Source organism: Anastrepha ludens, chromosome 4, assembly GCF_028408465.1.
Source record: "Anastrepha ludens isolate Willacy chromosome 4, idAnaLude1.1, whole genome shotgun sequence".
Taxonomy (NCBI): Eukaryota; Metazoa; Arthropoda; class Insecta; order Diptera; family Tephritidae; genus Anastrepha; species Anastrepha ludens.
Window position 1 is genome coordinate 111,585,453 of NC_071500.1, and position 17,744 is coordinate 111,603,196.

General features: G+C 37.5%; 2 protein-coding genes across 2 annotated transcripts; one reads left to right on the plus strand and one right to left on the minus strand.

The window, feature by feature from the left end:
• Nucleotides 1–13: 13 nt before the first annotated feature.
• LOC128860614 (uncharacterized) lies at nt 14–16,232 on the minus strand. The gene is made up of 12 exons (XM_054098244.1): nt 15,225–16,232; nt 4,968–11,689; nt 4,558–4,898; nt 4,290–4,365; nt 3,715–4,219; nt 3,592–3,649; nt 3,296–3,525; nt 2,708–3,234; nt 2,475–2,631; nt 2,209–2,412; nt 1,793–2,142; nt 14–1,735 (listed from the first exon to the last, which is right to left on the minus strand). Exons 1-12 carry the CDS (start codon nt 15,928–15,930, stop codon nt 1,550–1,552), a joined length of 10,062 nt encoding a protein of 3,353 aa, XP_053954219.1. The 5' UTR covers nt 15,931–16,232; the 3' UTR covers nt 14–1,549.
• A 285-nt stretch (nt 16,233–16,517) lies between these two features.
• LOC128860619 (splicing factor 3A subunit 2) lies at nt 16,518–17,729 on the plus strand. Its single transcript, XM_054098251.1, has 2 exons — nt 16,518–16,789; nt 16,847–17,729. Exons 1-2 carry the CDS (start codon nt 16,690–16,692, stop codon nt 17,548–17,550), a joined length of 804 nt encoding a protein of 267 aa, XP_053954226.1. The 5' UTR covers nt 16,518–16,689; the 3' UTR covers nt 17,551–17,729.
• Nucleotides 17,730–17,744: the final 15 nt, after the last annotated feature.

A 17,744-nucleotide genomic window follows, 5' to 3' on the forward strand; every position in this document is an offset into this window, starting at 1 on the left:
GAAATAAATTAATAATTTAATGTGTAACAGAAAATATGAATTTTTTCATACCTGTCGGTCAACTAAATATCAGGAGATAAATTTAAATTATGCATAAGTGCGTACGTGTGAATGTGTGTATGTATGTATGTGGTTTTTATATATGAATTATTTGAATATATGAATGTTGAATAACAGGATCGAGATCAATAGAGTTATTCCCATATAATAACCACAAACAGCTACCTTCCTCATAACGGTGATTCTCAAACATGCAAAATATGCGATATTTTAGTAATTACTGCAAAACCATTTTATCAAACTCGTCGAATCTTCTTTTATTAAGGCCTATTTTTTACTAAAAACTTCTAAAATCGCCCCAAAAACACGCCCGCTCCCTTAGAATAGAAATTTATTTCCCTGCGTGTCTGTTAGCGTAGGCAACGAAAAAATTAATAAAAATTCATATTTTTTAATGAAACCTTGTGTGCATATAACTCAAAACTCAAAATTAAAAACTAGCAAACCAGGTTTAAAATCACGTCCAAGCATAAAACGGTTATTTTCAAAACCTTTAAATTTTTCCTATTTGTGGTTAATGCATATAATTTTTTTTAAGAACATTTGTTTAATTTGATTCAAAGACACAATACGTTTATATAAAAATTTAGTGAAAAGATGCTTGGCACCGCACACTTAAGTCTAAAAACTACTTCTTATAGTTCCGTAGATTCATTGCATTTATTTTTGTTTCGAAGTTATCTAAAAAAAAATACGAAATTACGCCTACAACTGCAGCCACCTCCCATAAAGAAGATATTCTGTTATCAGCCGCCCAAACGTCTATGCAGATATAGTTATATTTTCGCAAGATCGGCATAAAGGGATATTTAAAAAAAATTCAGCTTTTTAAGGTTAGAAGAGTTTTTTTAAAGTTAGAAGGTAATCGTTGATCTCGATCCAACTGCAATGAGTATTTGTTTAATAAAGTAGTAGTAGTCTAGACTTAAACAATATTTCAAACAATCTTAAAGTTATGCATATAATTCTTAAATTTATGACTATGACTGAAACATTTCACTTAAGACATACATATGAAGCTCTTCACCTGTTAATATCTAAAAAATTATTTATTGCTATACTAACTAATAATAATTAATAAACCAGCGTTTACAATAAATTCTTCTTAGTTTCATAGTAACTGTAATGACTAGTTTTCTCGGAAGAAAACTAAACTAAAAAATAAAAAAAATAAAAACGCAGGAAAAAGAGAAGTTTTTAACATAAATGACTAAAAATACCTTATATTTATATATTTTATATATATAGATACATGAAGCCTATTTACAACTAAATATTATTACATTTTATTAATCGCTCCCACGACAGTCGGTTTTACGTAACTGGAAAGACACGGGTTTATAACCTACCAAAGACCGTCACTTCAGCAGCATTTCTCGTATATGTATGGGGAATGTTTGTGCTGCTACAACACAAGAAAAACAACATTTTTTTAATGAATTGTATTTTCCAGTTCCCATTTCCTACTAGACTTGAAATTCATACAATTTTATTGGAATGATTTCCTTTCGACTTTGAATATACGCACAAAACCGTTTTCATAGCCGAGAGCGAGCAAATTTCCCCCGTGCGTGTTTAAATTGCAACGCAAACCATTTATGCGCGTACAGGGAATTAAATGTAGTGGCGGTCGACGTTGGTCGCTAAGATATTGCGGTTTATGTATTTTATCAACCTGGCAAAAAAAGGAAGCGATTAATTTTCGGCACCATTAATAAATTTTCATACGCACCTTCGTCACCGGCCCAAACACCACACCATATTTCTCTCTATAAGTATCATCGAAGAACTTCCAGCCTGGCGGCATTGCTTTCTGATCCAACCTGGGTATATCCTTACCATTCAAACATTTCACATCCATTATTGCAACAGCGCGACAATTTCGTTGTGAATCACGCATTATTTCTTTCAAATGCATTTCGCGTATATCCAATATTACTACGTCCCCATTTTCGGTCGCATTAGCCAAAAATGGTTGCAAGGGATTGTAATGAATTTTAGTGACTGCGCCAAGCATTTTATCAATTGACTCGTTTTTGAAACCTATATTCGTAGGACTCACGGCGTATGTGCAACGACCGTCTGAGTTAAAAAAATACGTTAATCTTTGGTTTACATACAGGCACAACTAGTAATTTTTCTACTCACTATTGGGTAAGGAATCGGAAACAGCGACAGCCAAAGTTTGCCAAATCGGTGACCACTCCAAATCCGTCACCTCATTTCTTGTCATTTCTTCTTTTAGCAACATAGGACGCACGAACAGTTGCAAGTCATAGAATAACAGCAATCGCCAGCTAACGGCGACGGCAAGCACGCGCACACCTGAGGGGTCATAATGCAGCGCCATAGCTATAACAAAAGTTGTGTTTAATGCATTGTTGCCTTTGTAATTAGATTTAAAAGCGTATTACCTCCAACTTTCTTCTCGCGCGTATAAAAGAAATTCATTGGCACAAAATGTGGCACTCCGTCGATGACGGTGCGATTCAGATTCATATCACTGGAAATATCCCAGTAGCTGATACAACCGTTTGCATAACCCGCGAAAATGTGCATGTGTTCGGAAAACTGGAAACCAAAAAAATTAAGATAAAAATACTGCAAAGTTCTAACATTTGTATTTCTGTTATTGGCGCATGCTCACCTCCGACCAGCAAAGTGCCGTGCATTGTGTGTTCACAAAGGGATGTGCGCTCAAGTCGCTCTTAGTTATATCCAATGCGAGCAGCCAAACTGGTTGCAAATCAATCACAGTCAAATTCTGTAATATGTGCGCCGACTTTTCTGAAACTGATGGTGCAGTCGTGGCAGCTTGTTTCTCCACAATCAAAGGTAATGCATAAACTCGAATCGTGCTTGTTGGCGTGCCAATAGCTACTAGGCCCAAACGATTTGCACTCGCATCATAGCCACCGCTAGGCAAAAACGCCAGACAAAGCACGGGTCCATTGGGTATATTGATAGCGTACTGCAGCTGCATGCAAAACGGCTCACGTCCTTTAGCGGGTATGACTTTGTACAGCCAAAGTAATGTATGGCCAATTTTGGGTTCGTAATAGCGGGTATATTCACGGCGTGTGCTAATAAGTAGGTATTGTTCGCTAATGTCCGCAGGCAATGGCACCCAACCAACAATTTTAATAGCTTCGCCAATAAAAAGCAAATGCTCACCTGCAAAAATGGAAGTGGTATGTGATGAGGTTAGCGATATAATCCAAGATTGCAAAGTTACCATTTTGTGTGCTCATCTCCAATAGTTGCAATTGTGACCACTCCAAGCTCTCCGCTTTGCCAAATTGTGTTTTGGGTTTCATGCTGGTGAGCTTTAGGTTCGAATTCACGTTAAATTTCATGGAACATTTGAAACGCGGGAGATACTTTTCATAGTCTGCGCGTGCGCAAATGGTGTAGTTTACTTTGGTGTCGGTATACAGCGGTTGCGTGCTGTAATTTTGCGATGTGCTAAAATAATTTTTTAAAAGAAATTCAAGTTAGAGTAAATAATGAGCAATGTAACAGTTAACTTACAATTCTTCCCACAATTGTGGTACTTTACGATAGTAATCAGGATCACGCGGCGGATATACTAAATGGATTGAAATAAGAATTGCATTAGTATTTTTTTTTTTTTTTATTTCCCCTTACACCTACATTTTTCACTATTCGGATCGATTGTCACCGGAGTTACTGGTTTTTTCTTTTTTGACTTCTTCTTCGGCACAGTTTTGCGTCCTTCACCACCTTCATTAGAGCTTTCACCACGCACACTTTCCTCATTCGAATCTACACCCGATGACACGTCATCGTCTGCACCACTGGACTCATCATCCGTTTTAATGCCACAATCCGAAGCATCTGCTTCGAAATCAGGCGCATCTTCTGTGTGTTTATGTTTTTGAAGTACGTGTTTCGTCGCAAGCTTAGCGCTTTGATAGGTTTTTGTAGAACTCACACAAAGTTGGCACTTATAGACGCCTTTTGGCTTGGAACTTTCTTTCAATTCACAGCTAGCAAAATGAGCTTGAAGTGTGTTTAGCTCCTGCGATTCGAAGGTACAATTCTGCGCGGGACAGTGGGCTTTCCCCACCGATTCTAAGTCGTAAGACCATTTTTCCGAAATCTTCTCAAGTACCGCGACGGGAACAAGCTCAATGTACTGCGAGAAAAGCAAATATTGGTGTTAGAAAATATGATGTTCGATATTTAATAGATAAGTTGCTACTCACATTTTTGGCATCTTTTAGAGACAATATTCCTGCGCTTTTCGAGTCCCTGCCTATGGCTTTCAAGATTTTTTCAGCCCTGAAAGAATAGAAAAATGTCAAAAATATTAAACAAAAATTAAAAAAATATCAAAGAAAAATATAAAAAAAAACATTAAAAAACATTAAAAAAAAAATGTATATGAAAAAGTTAAAAAATATAAAAATATTAAAAAAAAAAAGATTTTTGTAAACGTGTTTAAGTAATGCGTAAATTAAAGGTATCCCTTACTTCTGGACAGATGCACGTTTCATTCGCCCCACATTATTTAAAACTGTCTCCTTTATCTCAGTCGTTGCATCTCCAGCCTCAGGACTATTGTCAGTTTTATTCAGCATTTTTTGGCTGCAATCTCGCATATGAGTCGCAAGGCTTAGTTTTGAGTAATCTCGATTACAGTAATCACATGGAGCGCGCGTGTTTGCCGCGCCACAAAGCTCAATGTGCAGCAACGTGCCCAAAGCCGAACGAAAGGTGCGCTTGCACATGCGACAGGTCAGTGGATATTCTCCAGCGGTGGTTTTCAGAAAGGCCGTCATAACCTTTAAAACTTCGTTACGAATTGTAACATTCTGAAAAAACACAGTCGGTTTTTATACAAAATTATTAACTCTTCTAATAAATGTATTTGTTTCACTTACAGTTGCTGTCATTTCGCCTACAATCCAACCTACACCATAGTGGGTTGCCAAGTGATCTAGCCAGGTGTCACGCTTCATTTGCTGCAAACAGAGTCCACAACTTATGGCACTTGTATTCGAGCTGGTTGCCACCGGTTCGACAGTGAGCACTTCATCCGTATCGAGCTGTGCTCGTTTAGTCACCAGCAATAGACGTTCGTTAAATGTGCCGCGCGTCTCTAAATCTACTACCTTAACTTTTCTACCCTGTTGTTTCCCAGGGGTTTTGGCAGACTCTTCGTCGGCTGGGGTTTCAGGTGTTGCCAATAAAGCTTTTGGTTTACGGCCACGTTTTTTAGGAATTTTTACGGGCGTCTCAAGCTCGGCTGCTGCCTGGCTCACATTTACAGTTGAATCGTTAACTTTTTCATCTATATTCGATGCATTTAAATCTTCTTCAAGTTTGTTGCTTGTGCTCTCAATGCTTTTCTTCGGCTCCGCAACACCATTACACACCTCAGAATCAGTTGCATTCAGCAGTGCCGTAGTTAGTGATTTTGGCTTGCGTCCACGTTTCTTAGGCACAACGGGCTGTGTACTTTCCTCCTTGTTGATCGTTTCATTTTCGGTTTGGGTTTTGGCTAAGCTCACAACTATTTCTCCTAACGACTTGCGAGTTCTTCTTGATTTTTTAGCGCCTTCTTCTGGTAACTGTACAGCTGTAGGTGTAGATGTTGCAAGTTTATGCTTATCGCTTTGTGCTTGCATGGCGTCAGAGCTTTTCCCAACGGCTGCTTCAATAATTTCCATTTCAATTAGCGATGGCACAACTAGCTCAGTATCCGTTCTGACAAATTCCTCCTTAACCAGAACCCCAGAAAATGACGGCCTTAACTCATTACCTTTAGACTTACCGCGGGTAGATTTTTTCTTAACATTAGCTGCAACTTCTTTGCATGCTTTTGAGCTGGTTGATTCTGAAGTATCAGCAGTTTTTGCTTTTGGCTTCCTTCCCCTCTTTTTTGGAGTTTTAGGCTGCTCTGTTGCGGTTTCAGCTTCTTTACCAATGTTTCCCTCTGCTTCGAAATTCTCAGAAGGGCGGTCTGATTCCTGCTCTTTTATTACACCCTTAGTGCCTCCGTTATGACTTCGCTCATTTACTGGCTCATTTGTGGCCGACGTATTTCTCCTTTTATTTGCAGTCTGGGTCGATGCCGTGTCTGCACTTATTAGTTTTATGTCAATTGATTCGTTGCATTCAATTTTAACTTTGGGTTTACGCCCTCGTTTAACTTTAGGTTTTTTAGGCGCTTCTTCAATGTTTTCTATGAGATCCTCCGAGACATGACTACTTGATCGCCCAGCAATTACGTTTGTAACGGGTTCGTTCGCAGTATTGGGTGAATCGGTGGTACTGCTTGTCTCCAGAATGTTTTGTGGCTGTTGCTGTAATAGTTCTTTTGGCTGTGTTGCCTTTGTAACGGTGCTATTTTCACTTTCCTTTCTGTCAATCTCTGTAGACATCAAACGTAGCTTTTTATTTGGAGTTTCTAAAACGCTGGAACTTGTATTTTCGGAAGTAGGTACGCTTTCCTGTGGTAGATTTTGAACATCTGTGATATCTCTGGAATACCTCTTACGCTTGATTGCCGTTAAATCTATTGTTGGTCCCCTGGGAGTAAAGGCTGCTGCAACTTCCATCACTTTCGATTTCTCATTTTCATTTTTAGTATTATCTGTGGCTTCTTCTTTGGCTGTAGATTCCAAAAACGTACTTTCTCCGGTTTCCCCTTGTCCGATATCATTTACATTCATCGCTTTTTTATTTGCATCGCTGCTCGCCTCTTTTGGTTGTGTCGTATTTTGTTGCGTGCCAGCATAGTTCATCTCGTCATCTTCGTCGTCATCGTCCACCGGTGATGTATCATCGACTATATCTATATCATCTTCGGATTTACGCAATACGCCCCAACGTTTCTTTAGTGGCACACTACGTCGATTCGTTGACTTTCTCACCTGCCCCATGTTCGATTTGCTGAGCGTCGTCTTGGTAGTATTCAGCCAACTTTTTTGTGGACCATCACTTGAGTCTGCATGTAGACTCTCACGCTCTGCAGTACTGAAGTTTTCTTCTTGAGTTTTGGTTTTTTCAGCACTGTTGGTGATTGTGAGTATCTGTTGTAGATTGCTTTCAATGTTATGTGTACCCGGAAAACTGTGGTCAAAGCCAAGGAAATCTGATTTAATTTTTTCGCTCTCTTTATTATCTTCAGCCATATTTTTCTCTAACTCTTTTTTATCTGTCACATTTACAATATGACAGTCTTTTGAAGCTTTAGCAATTTCAGCCGTGTCGGGTTTATTAGCATCCGAGACTTTAAAATTAGATTTTGCAAGTTGAAGCATGTTTTTATCTGCAAATTCTGTGCCCACTTGTCCCTCCTGCTTCAGTGAGTTTCCTAATCGATCAGTCTCGTCCTCAGCATTTTCGGGTGACTTCGGTTGTTCGGCAATATTCTCTATAGTTTGTATAATTTCTTCAGCAGACTTCGCTAGATTTTCTGCTGAACCCTCTACCGTCACAGCTCTTAAATGTTCCCCAACTGATTTCCCAACATCTACTGCCTTCGCTAAAGTGTCTTCACATCTCACATTGTCAATAGTCAATTCGTGTTCGACAATTGCCTGCTCTTTAACAACTTTATCCTCACTAATATTCTTCTCTTCGTGGAATTTTGTCAAAAGATTCTGAATTCCCTTTATTGGTTTTTGATTGACATTTAAGTCGATTTTTGGTTTCTTGAAAGGATTTTTGGCCATCGTCAGTTCAGTTTGTTCTGTCTTTGCTGCAGTTACTAGAATATTACTAATTTTTTCGTCGGTTAAATCTTTAGATAAAGTATCGGATTTGATATCTGCATTAGCAGATTTTCGCTTCGGCATTTTAGGCGGATGCAAAAGCTCCGTTATATCTGCAGTTTTACGCATTAAGCCACTTGGCCTCGAAAAAGCTTCGTTACAAATAGGAGTTGTTGAAATTCTTTCAACTTCAACCGATGATTCGTGAGAAAAGTGGTCGGCGGTGGACACAGAAGAATTATTGTTATTTTCAATTTCAACTATTGATTCTTTTATTGGCGACGAAACAACATTGGACTCTCCCTCATTACTTTGTAAATCTTTTTCAATTTTCCTTTCAAATGCTTTATTGATTTCACTGCCTATCTTAGAAGATGCAGCGATACCTTCTATAACAGTTTCCTGGTCGGCCTTATTTTCATTAGCCGCCGCTTTGATATTTTCGGATAACTTTGTGTCTTTCGTTTGTTGTGCATTTCCGGACATCTTCTTGCGTTGAACTAAATTTATTTTGCCTTTCTTGAAACGCGGCAATCTCTTGAGTCCTACACTGGATGTTTCTCCTATGACAGACTTCTTTTCAACACACTCAGTAGTTTCATCCACATTCGACTGTTTGCTAGGTTTCTGGTTATCCATTTGAACCATTTGGGACTCGAATAGGTTTTGATTTGGCGATTGCGTCAATTTAGAGGTATTCTCTGTGTTAATCATTTCGTCGCACTCCTGCACGCAATTAGTGGGAGCACAAGGTGGGTCCGACTTAGGAGCTTCTTCACAAATGCTCTTTTCCAAATTTTGCAAGCTTACGCTGGTGTCAGGATCTGCCGATGAAGCAAGGTAGACTTTGAAATCTGTATTTTCTGAGGTTTTAATTTCCAGTTCCGGTGATGGCGTTTGAACCGTCTCTATCTCCACCGTGGATGAAGTTTCTTCTAATAACCTGCTTGCATCAGATTTACTTACATCACTCATTTGGTGTTCTTCTACATTTAACAAACTGTTAGTCGCTGCTCCACCTTCTACTGGCAAAACTTTATCGCCCTCTAGATTAGCTCCCCCAACTGCAACTCCTTCGCTTTCACTCAATTCTCCGAAACAGGCTGTTACACCAACTCTTAAATCTTTCACGATCACTGGACTCGGTCGTGGTTCTTCAAAATTGTTGATGTGGCCGATTTCGATGTTCTTTACTATTATGGGGCCCACTGCCGTTTCAGATAAGCTGTCAGTGACTATTATATCTAGGTTATTCATATTTTCTGAATTATTTATTTGCGCTTCTTCTTTAACTGTGTCCCTTGTGTCCAGAAAATCAGTGTTTTTGGTGAGTTTAAAAACTTCTTGCATTTCAGTAGGTATTTCATTGTTACTGAGTTTGGAAGCAGCTACAGCTTTCAGAATATTCTCTTCACTGATCGTGATGATCTTGCCGATTTGAACGTCATCAGAAACCATTTCAGGCTCAAATGTATCAGGTAATAACTCAGTGTTTGGTGCATTACAGTCTTCAAAAAATTCCTGTTCAGTTATTTCACTTTTTATACTCTCAGTTCTATCCCTGTTCGGTATACGCAAAGGTGAAAAATTCATTGCAAATGAAGCATTCAAATTTAACTCTTCCGGCGAGAGTTCCAATTTCATATCCTCAGTAATGGGATTTTCAGCTGCCAGTGAAGCTATGAAATCAACAGCAGAAATTGACGCATCCGATTCCTCGCCACTATCAATTACATAGACTGAGGATTTATTGCGGCCATATTGCTCTGTACCAGACATTTTTTGTGCAATGGGCGGCAAAGGATTTTTGAATTGTGTTTCTGAATCAGATTGAGAGTCTTGATCTGTTAATGGTTCACATTTGAATCCTAATGAAGTGGAAACTGTTGTTGTCGGGTTTATCAAATTGTTTTGGGTTTGAAATAAACAGCTAGGCTGTGTATTATTGGATATTAGTTGTGATATTGATGCTTCAGGAATGCTTGGACTTTGGCTCGTTGGAGTCTGCAATGTGTTTTGCGGTACAGAAGTACTCGTGTAAAGCGAAATCAAATCAGGGCTTATGGAATTTGTTACAGGTTGCGCCCCGGTTTCAGTCATTGGCTTCGTATTGGGATTACTAGTAATATTAACTTTTGTTTTACTCAACTCATGCAACTTTTCATTTGGCTTTTGTGTATTTTCCACTTTTCGAACAACAAGAAAGTGTTTTGAGTTAACTTTGTTAGCTTTTATTATCTTGACAAGCTCATTTATCTTTCCCGCAGACAATTTGAGCTTGTCCATAGACAAAATGGTACGATTATTAATTTTAGCTCCCTCGGGAATCAGCGGTGTCGCGGAGCTTGGCACAACTGGATTATCTCCCAACGCAGGCGTTTCTTCAGTTTCCATTGCTTGCGCTTCTGGTGTTGGCTCTATATTGGGCGTTCCCAAACCTAGTGCCGTTAGATCAATCTTTTCATCTTGTGATAATACTTTATTCTCCAGTACAATCAAACTTTTTGGAGAATGAGAGGGGCGGGATTCTTCAGTAGTTGTTGGGATATTGTTATCTATGTTATCATTCTGTAACTGCTCCATTTTACCCACTTTGATTAATGATGTCGGAAACGGATTTCTGAATGTTGAGATCGTTGGCAAAGGCAAATCTTGCGAATGTGTAACAACAGGAAATGGATGTTTTAGGGGAGAGAATGCAGGAAAATCTTTAAATTGTAAATGCTCATTAGGTTGCGACGGATTAGTGTATGCGGAGTAGGTTTTATCGTTTTCGTTATCGATTGGCTGTTTCGGTGGTGCTTTATAGATGATTTTCACAGTTCTATTTGAAGGCAAAGGCATTTCTTGCGAATGCGTAGCAACAGAAAATGGTTGTTTTAGCGTGCAAAATGCAGGTACATCTTTGAATTGTAAATGCTCTTTGTGTTGCCCGAAATTCGGAGGTCCGATAGCGGGTTTATCATTTTCGTTATCGACTGGCTGTTTCAAGGGTAATTTATAAACAAGTTTCACAGTTTTATTCGCCGCAGATATTCCAGTATCCTTCAACGCAAATAATGGGCTCATAGGAGTTTTTTGCATAATTTCTTGAGGTTGTTTTCTGGCAGACGCATTCTTAGCTGAGCTTTGAACCTTCCGAACTGAAACTTTATTATTTTTTATTTCGAATGGTACATTTTTACATCTTATTGTTGCTTTCGGTATTTCAACGGCGGAGTTGGTAGAATTCACAGCTCTATCGCTGAACTGATCGACATGTTTTCGCATTGTAACACTACCGATACGTGCAACTAATCGCGCAACATCAACAGCTCGCGTACCCGCCGTTTCTGCCTTTACCAACGAAGCTTTAGGGGCATAAGGGTTATAATTTTTAATATGCAAAGCATCGCTATCAACACCTTTCTCCATTTTACTTGAACTTGCCTCAATAGCTGAGGCATCCGTAGTTGCTTCAGAGTTAAAGTCAAGCACACGTGCAATATCCTGTGGAGTTTTGGCAGGAGATGGTTTTTTCAGTAACTCTGGCTTGGAAATGCTTATGAATTCTTCTGCTTCCTCTTTAGGTGCAATCAACGGTGTTTGAATCTTGATTGGAGAAGGCAATGGCGTCGTTGTGCCAGTGGTTTGGAAAGTTTGAGGTGTTGCCTGATGAGTTAGTACTGCCTTGTGAGCTTGTACCGTCTGGTAAGCCTGTACTGGCTGGTGAGCTTGGGCCGCTAGTTGTTGTTTTTTCAAAATCTTACATTGTAATATATATTTCACATTCTGCAAACGGTGTTCGGGAATTATACGGACTGGCGAAGGCTCTTCGACAGGACGTGTTATGGTTATTTTCGGTGTAATAAAAGCTTTCCTATCAGGCGCAGGTGCATTGGATGCTGCAAAATGAAAAAAAGGCTTGATATGAAACAACGCTTAACATTTTTTTATAAAGCATTACTTTTGAATATTTATTTTATTTAGTATTGAAGGCAAACATACAACCAGGGGTTATTTCAACAATGATTGACCTTAAGAATAGTTTACATAATTAAATCGTAGATAAAAGGATTAACAATAAAATCAAAATTAAAATTACAGCAAGTGGTAAAGAAGTTGAAGTTGGAGAAGGTATTAAAAAAGGAAAGTAAGGTAAAAGTAGTAGTAGTAGGAGTAGGGATTAATTGGAATAGAATGAAATAATGGGAAATCATTTGAGTACCTTCAGCAATTTTCGTCAAGGTAGCGAAGCAATTTGTGTTTGAAGCACGAGCTTTCTTTTATACTTTTAATTTTATGAGGTAAGGTATTCCAAAGACGGACAGAGAACTCAAAGTATTGACGTTCAGTCACCAAACAACTGTATTTCATCGGGACTAAGTTTAACGACCGGCAAGACTTTGAAAACATAAGTCGAACTTTGAGGTATCTGGGTTCCTGAGTATTTATGATTTTCAGGAGTAAAACTAAACATTTAAACCTAAGCAAATCGTCAAAAGATACGGAAGCAATTTTTTCCGCAAAAACTAAAATGTGGTCATAACGTTTTTACAGTAAACGTATCTTGCAATGTTGTTATACAAAACATTAAGCTTACTACGGCGCACACTATCCCAAGCAGTATATAACTCACAACCATACAGTAACGTCGGGAACAAATACATTTTAGCTAGTAGCAGTCGAATATTTACTGCTGTAAAATGTTGAGTAGTCCATAAATTTTGGAGCATACCATGAACCTAAATTTTTAACAATGTCCACATATTTAATCACAGCGTCATCGAGCTTGAGATAATATATTTTTTGTATATAACGATACATTGAGACTTATCAGGATTATGAATTAATCCGTTGTCAAAAGCCCACTTGCTTGTGAGTCTCAAGTCAAAATTCAAATTACTGATGCAAATGTCAATGCAGCTAATGGGACAACTAACATATAATTGAACGTCATCGGTATATACATGGACATCGCTATATTTAATCACACCAAAGGCCAATGGAGTTTTATAAATTTTAAATAGATATAAACTTTTATTCACGTAATTAAAATCCGTTTATAATGGACACGCTGTGAATGATTTACAATTACAAGATTGCGATGTCCGTGAGAGCATTTTTGGCTGTGACGTGCCAATTGAGCAAACAAGAGAGAGGGCAGTGTAGTAATAAATTCAGCTCAAACGCTGATTCTTTAAAATTCACTGAGAGCGAGACAGCGTTTCGCCCATATCGCCACATTCTGTATTCTCTCCCGTGGTTTTGTGTAATACAGTCACAATTCCATAACTCGAACATCTATAACTCCAATTTCCTATAACTCAAATTAAATCGAGTGGCAATAGAGTTCAGAGAGAATAAACTAACTGCTCTAACTCGCATTTCTCCAATAATTGGAATAGCAATTTTAGCAATTTATCTTAGACAAAGACAATAGCAATACATTCACACTTTTGTACTAATCGTCGCTGTGTATGATTTTTCGAGGACAGTAAATTTGGGCAACTAGGCAATTCGGCGACGTTTCGTTGTAATTCGCGGAATAAAGCAAAACCTAATCGAAATCTATCTACTCTATTTAATTTGGAAATTTTGATAAGTGTTTTTAAATTATTATTATAATATTTATTTGGAAAATGACCACCGGAGATTCGAGTTATATAACTTTGACTGTAAATGTATATTTTAACATCACTTAATATTAGTTTATTTCTTTTTACATTAAATTATATTTTGCTTCTTTAACATGCTTTTAACTATGAAAAAACGTAGAGCACATTTGCGATTTTGAAAAAATTCGGGTAGGAAATTAATTTTTGCAATTTTATATGGCGCCTGCATTGTGAAAACTTCAGTTTCTAGGATAGAAATGTTTTCCTTAAGCTGGATGAGGAAAAAAGTAATGATTATCGAAACATGCCTAGGAAGAATTTTATACCATATTTGACGTCACACAGCAGGATTTGAACCATGAACTTTTAAAACAGTCACACTCCTCTTCTGCAGTACATCTCACCCTTACGCTAACGAACTGTGCCTTAAAGTTGTGACCAAAGCCACATATCAGGCAATAATTTTGAAAAGAGGTTAATAAAAAAAAAATTCCATCGTGGAAAACGATGGGAATTTATACGTGCAAGTGCTTAGATGTATAGTATATACTATGTATAGATGGATATGTACATATGTGCATATATACAAAAGAGCGTACGTGAATATGTAAACTAATTTGAATTTCTTAAAATTAGCCTAGTGGGACCGGCTTTTATTTTATAACAAAAAAAATTTAAACAATATCGAAATAATATCTGAAAAGTAGTTATACGCTTTTAAACCCCCTGAATGTAATATAAGGCCTCTTCGTCTCGCCAAGCGTTAGCAAGTGGCGAATAGATGAAGCAACTGATATAAATAAGCCTATCTTGGTAGCGCTGCGAAAAAATACATTTGGCTGTGAAAATAGTGAGGCATAACCCCACTCGTTAGCTGTGAATCTTGTTCGATAACATTGTTGTTGTTTTCACATGCAAATTTTTCGTCAAGTGAGCAGAGCAGGGAGATAGCGAGCAGAGAAGTGGCGAATCGAAGAGGCCTATCATAAAAATTAATACTGAGCATGAGTAAGAGAAGACATATGTACGAGTATTTACAAAATTGTCACAAAACAACTTAAAATATTGGGTTTCACTGCAATACTTGGCCGTTAATCATAAATGTCGCTAGCTCAGATTCACGTGTTAATTCATATTAAAATTAAATACATGTTTAGCCGATAGCCCTGGTAGCTAGTGTTGTAAGCATATAGCTTTATAATTTTAATCATAAGTTAATAAATAAAAAATAATCATAATAAATAAATATTAACAAATATGAATTATAAGTACATATTTAAAAAAAAATAAATAATAATAAATACATATGTATGTATGCATATGTGTATTTTTTATAAGTTCCAAAGTCGTTTTGCCAAATGCACTAAATACGTGCCTATGTATGTATGTGCGCAGGTATACACATACATATGAATTATCTACTAAGCATTTACAAAAATGCAAAAAAAATGAGTTTATAAATAACGCAGAAGATAAAAATAAACTAAGTCTGTTTTCGCATGTCGCTCCCCTCTTTAGATATTAATGCAAACGAAGTATGCACTTTTTTATTAACAAAAACCCTGCAGCCAAAAAAGTGTGAATCCCAAAAAACACGAAGAGCATTAATAGCTTTTACTTCTCGACCACGATTCGAACTCGCGACCAACAAATTTCGGGCAGTTACACTAACTGCTTAACCACTTACACTCACATTTTAATAAAGACCAAATGTTCAATATACCAAATGTCAAAAATAAAAATATTAAAATTTAATTATTAATTAAATTATTAACCAATACCGGCAATAATAAATACTTTTGTTGTTATTATTTTTAGTCACCTGCTGTGCCCAATTTATCTGATGCCACTTCCGCAGCTGATGATTTCACGAATACATTTTTTTCTGACTCCAGTTTCTTAGTTGCGTAAAGTGTTGTTATAGTTGACGGTGTTGGTGTTGTTTTTACCGTGGAAGTAGTTGATTCTGTGTTAGTTGTTATATCTGTTGTTGCTGCAGTAAGTTCCGCCGGCTTTGTCTTTATCGTTGATATCGTTTCTTCTGTAGTTTTTGTTATGGTCGCTGCTTGTGATATTTCCATAAGCCCAATTGATTGGCTTCCTGAAGGCTCATTTGCTGACAACTTACTAGGTTCTCCGTGTTGTATACTTTTCTTTTGCTCTTTAGCCAACGCCTTGAGCTTTTGCCTTCCGATTGCCTCTGCTAATTTACGATCTAAGCCAGCTTGTTGCAATTTCTTCGGGTCAATTACCATAACTTTACGTATGACACGTTTAGCACTGTTGGAATTTTGACCTTGTCCAGCAGCAACAGGATTTGGCGAGGGGGTGTCGTTAGTACTTTTTTGTATATGGGGCCAGTCTGCACGTTTGGCACCATCGCTACCAGAATCTTTGTTGGAATGCATTTCGTTGGTGTCTATGATCTGACTGGTTGTTGTTGTTGGTTGGCTAGTCATAGTGCCAACATTTTCTTCTCCACCAGACGTTGTTGCTACACATGGTTTAGAGGACTCATTGGCACTCATCTTTAACTTTTACAGACAGCTTTTTGTTTCAATTTTTTTTCTTGTATTGCATCAATTAACAAATATGCGTTTCTGACTATGTCACTTATAAAATGTTCCACATTGGATTTCAGAAACACCCGCACATGCTTCTACTTAAAAAAAACCACTTCCACACACCAACACTATGCAAATAATTATACGAATAATAGAATTATAGAAACTTTACTTGATTTGATATCACTTCAATTTTCTTTGAGTACTACTTAATAAATAATTGCTCCTTTTAAGCTCATAACGCGCACCTCGTTGTCTACTGTCCAAAGAAAAATCACGTATATGTCAAAAATGTATGCCAAATTGAACCGAAACGAAAGCGAAGTACAGGATGGGTAAATGAAAATATTTACAAATCCCTAAAATAAAACTACATATAATGTAATATAAAAACGTTAATGATTGCAACTCGCCCAATTTATATAAATATAAAAATTGTAAATTTTAATTGGTATAATTTATTTTTTATTTATATCTATTTATATTTATATGAACGATTAAAAAAAAAAACAATTTAACTATGACAGAACATGCATCTGGCAAGGCCACTTAGTGTTTGGAACAAATGAAACGAAACATAAATTTTTCAGAAATACTGCAGTCATTTTTACAATATTATAAATAGTTATGCTTGTTTTTGGTGAAAAGATTAGATTGCAACCTCTTTAAGGAAATTTCTATTATTCCTAAATACACGTATATTACTGGAGATAGTAAGGAAAAATGGATTTCCAAAACAGAGCCGGCGGTAAAACCGGCAGCGGTGGTATCGCATCGTGGTCGGAAACTAATCGTGACCGCAAAGAGCGTCTTCGACAACTAGGTAAGAAAAACTTTCCTTTCCTTTGGAATTAGTAATATATTTTAACCTTTTTTGTAGCCTTGGAAACAATCGACCTAAATAAGGATCCTTATTTTATGAAAAATCATTTGGGTTCTTATGAATGCAAACTTTGTCTTACACTTCATAACAATGAGGGCAGTTATTTGGCACATACACAGGGCAAAAAGCATCAAGAAAATTTGGCACGGCGTGCAGCAAAAGAAGCCAAGGAGGCTCCGTCAATGCTTGCGCCAGAAAAACCACGAGTTGAACCGAAGAAATTTGTTAAAATTGGTCGCCCAGGTTATCGTGTGACCAAGCAACGTGAACCCAGCAATGGTCAGCAATCATTACTCTTCCAAATTGATTATCCCGAAATTACCGAAGGTATCATACCACGTCATCGCTTTATGTCTGCCTATGAACAAAAAATTGAACCACCAGATCGTAAATGGCAATATTTGCTTTTTGCTGCTGAACCTTATGAAACGATAGCGTTTAAGGTGCCGTCACGCGAAGTGGAAAAGACCGAGGGAAAATTTTGGACTCATTGGAATCGTGATACGAAACAATTTTTTCTACAATTTTCTTTCAAATTTGAACCAAAAATCATCCCACCTCCTCCACCACAATTACATCGTGCTCTTGGTCCAGCTGGAGGTTTTCCAATGCCCGGACCGCCACGGCCACATCATATGTTCAATGGTGTGCCACCACCACCTCCGATGGGGGTGTTACCTGTTCCTCCGCCACCCATGTGAGAGGAGGGAAATACTCCCATCAGCAGTGAGTGCTGATAACTAGGGAATTTGTAAAACAAGCATTTCGGGTTCTATTTTCAAATACAAACTATCAATGTGCGTCTTGATGTTATTGCGGTTCAAAAAACACCAAGAAATGTAAGAATAACTAATTTCCAAACAAAAGTAAATTTATAGAGTTCATGTAACACTAA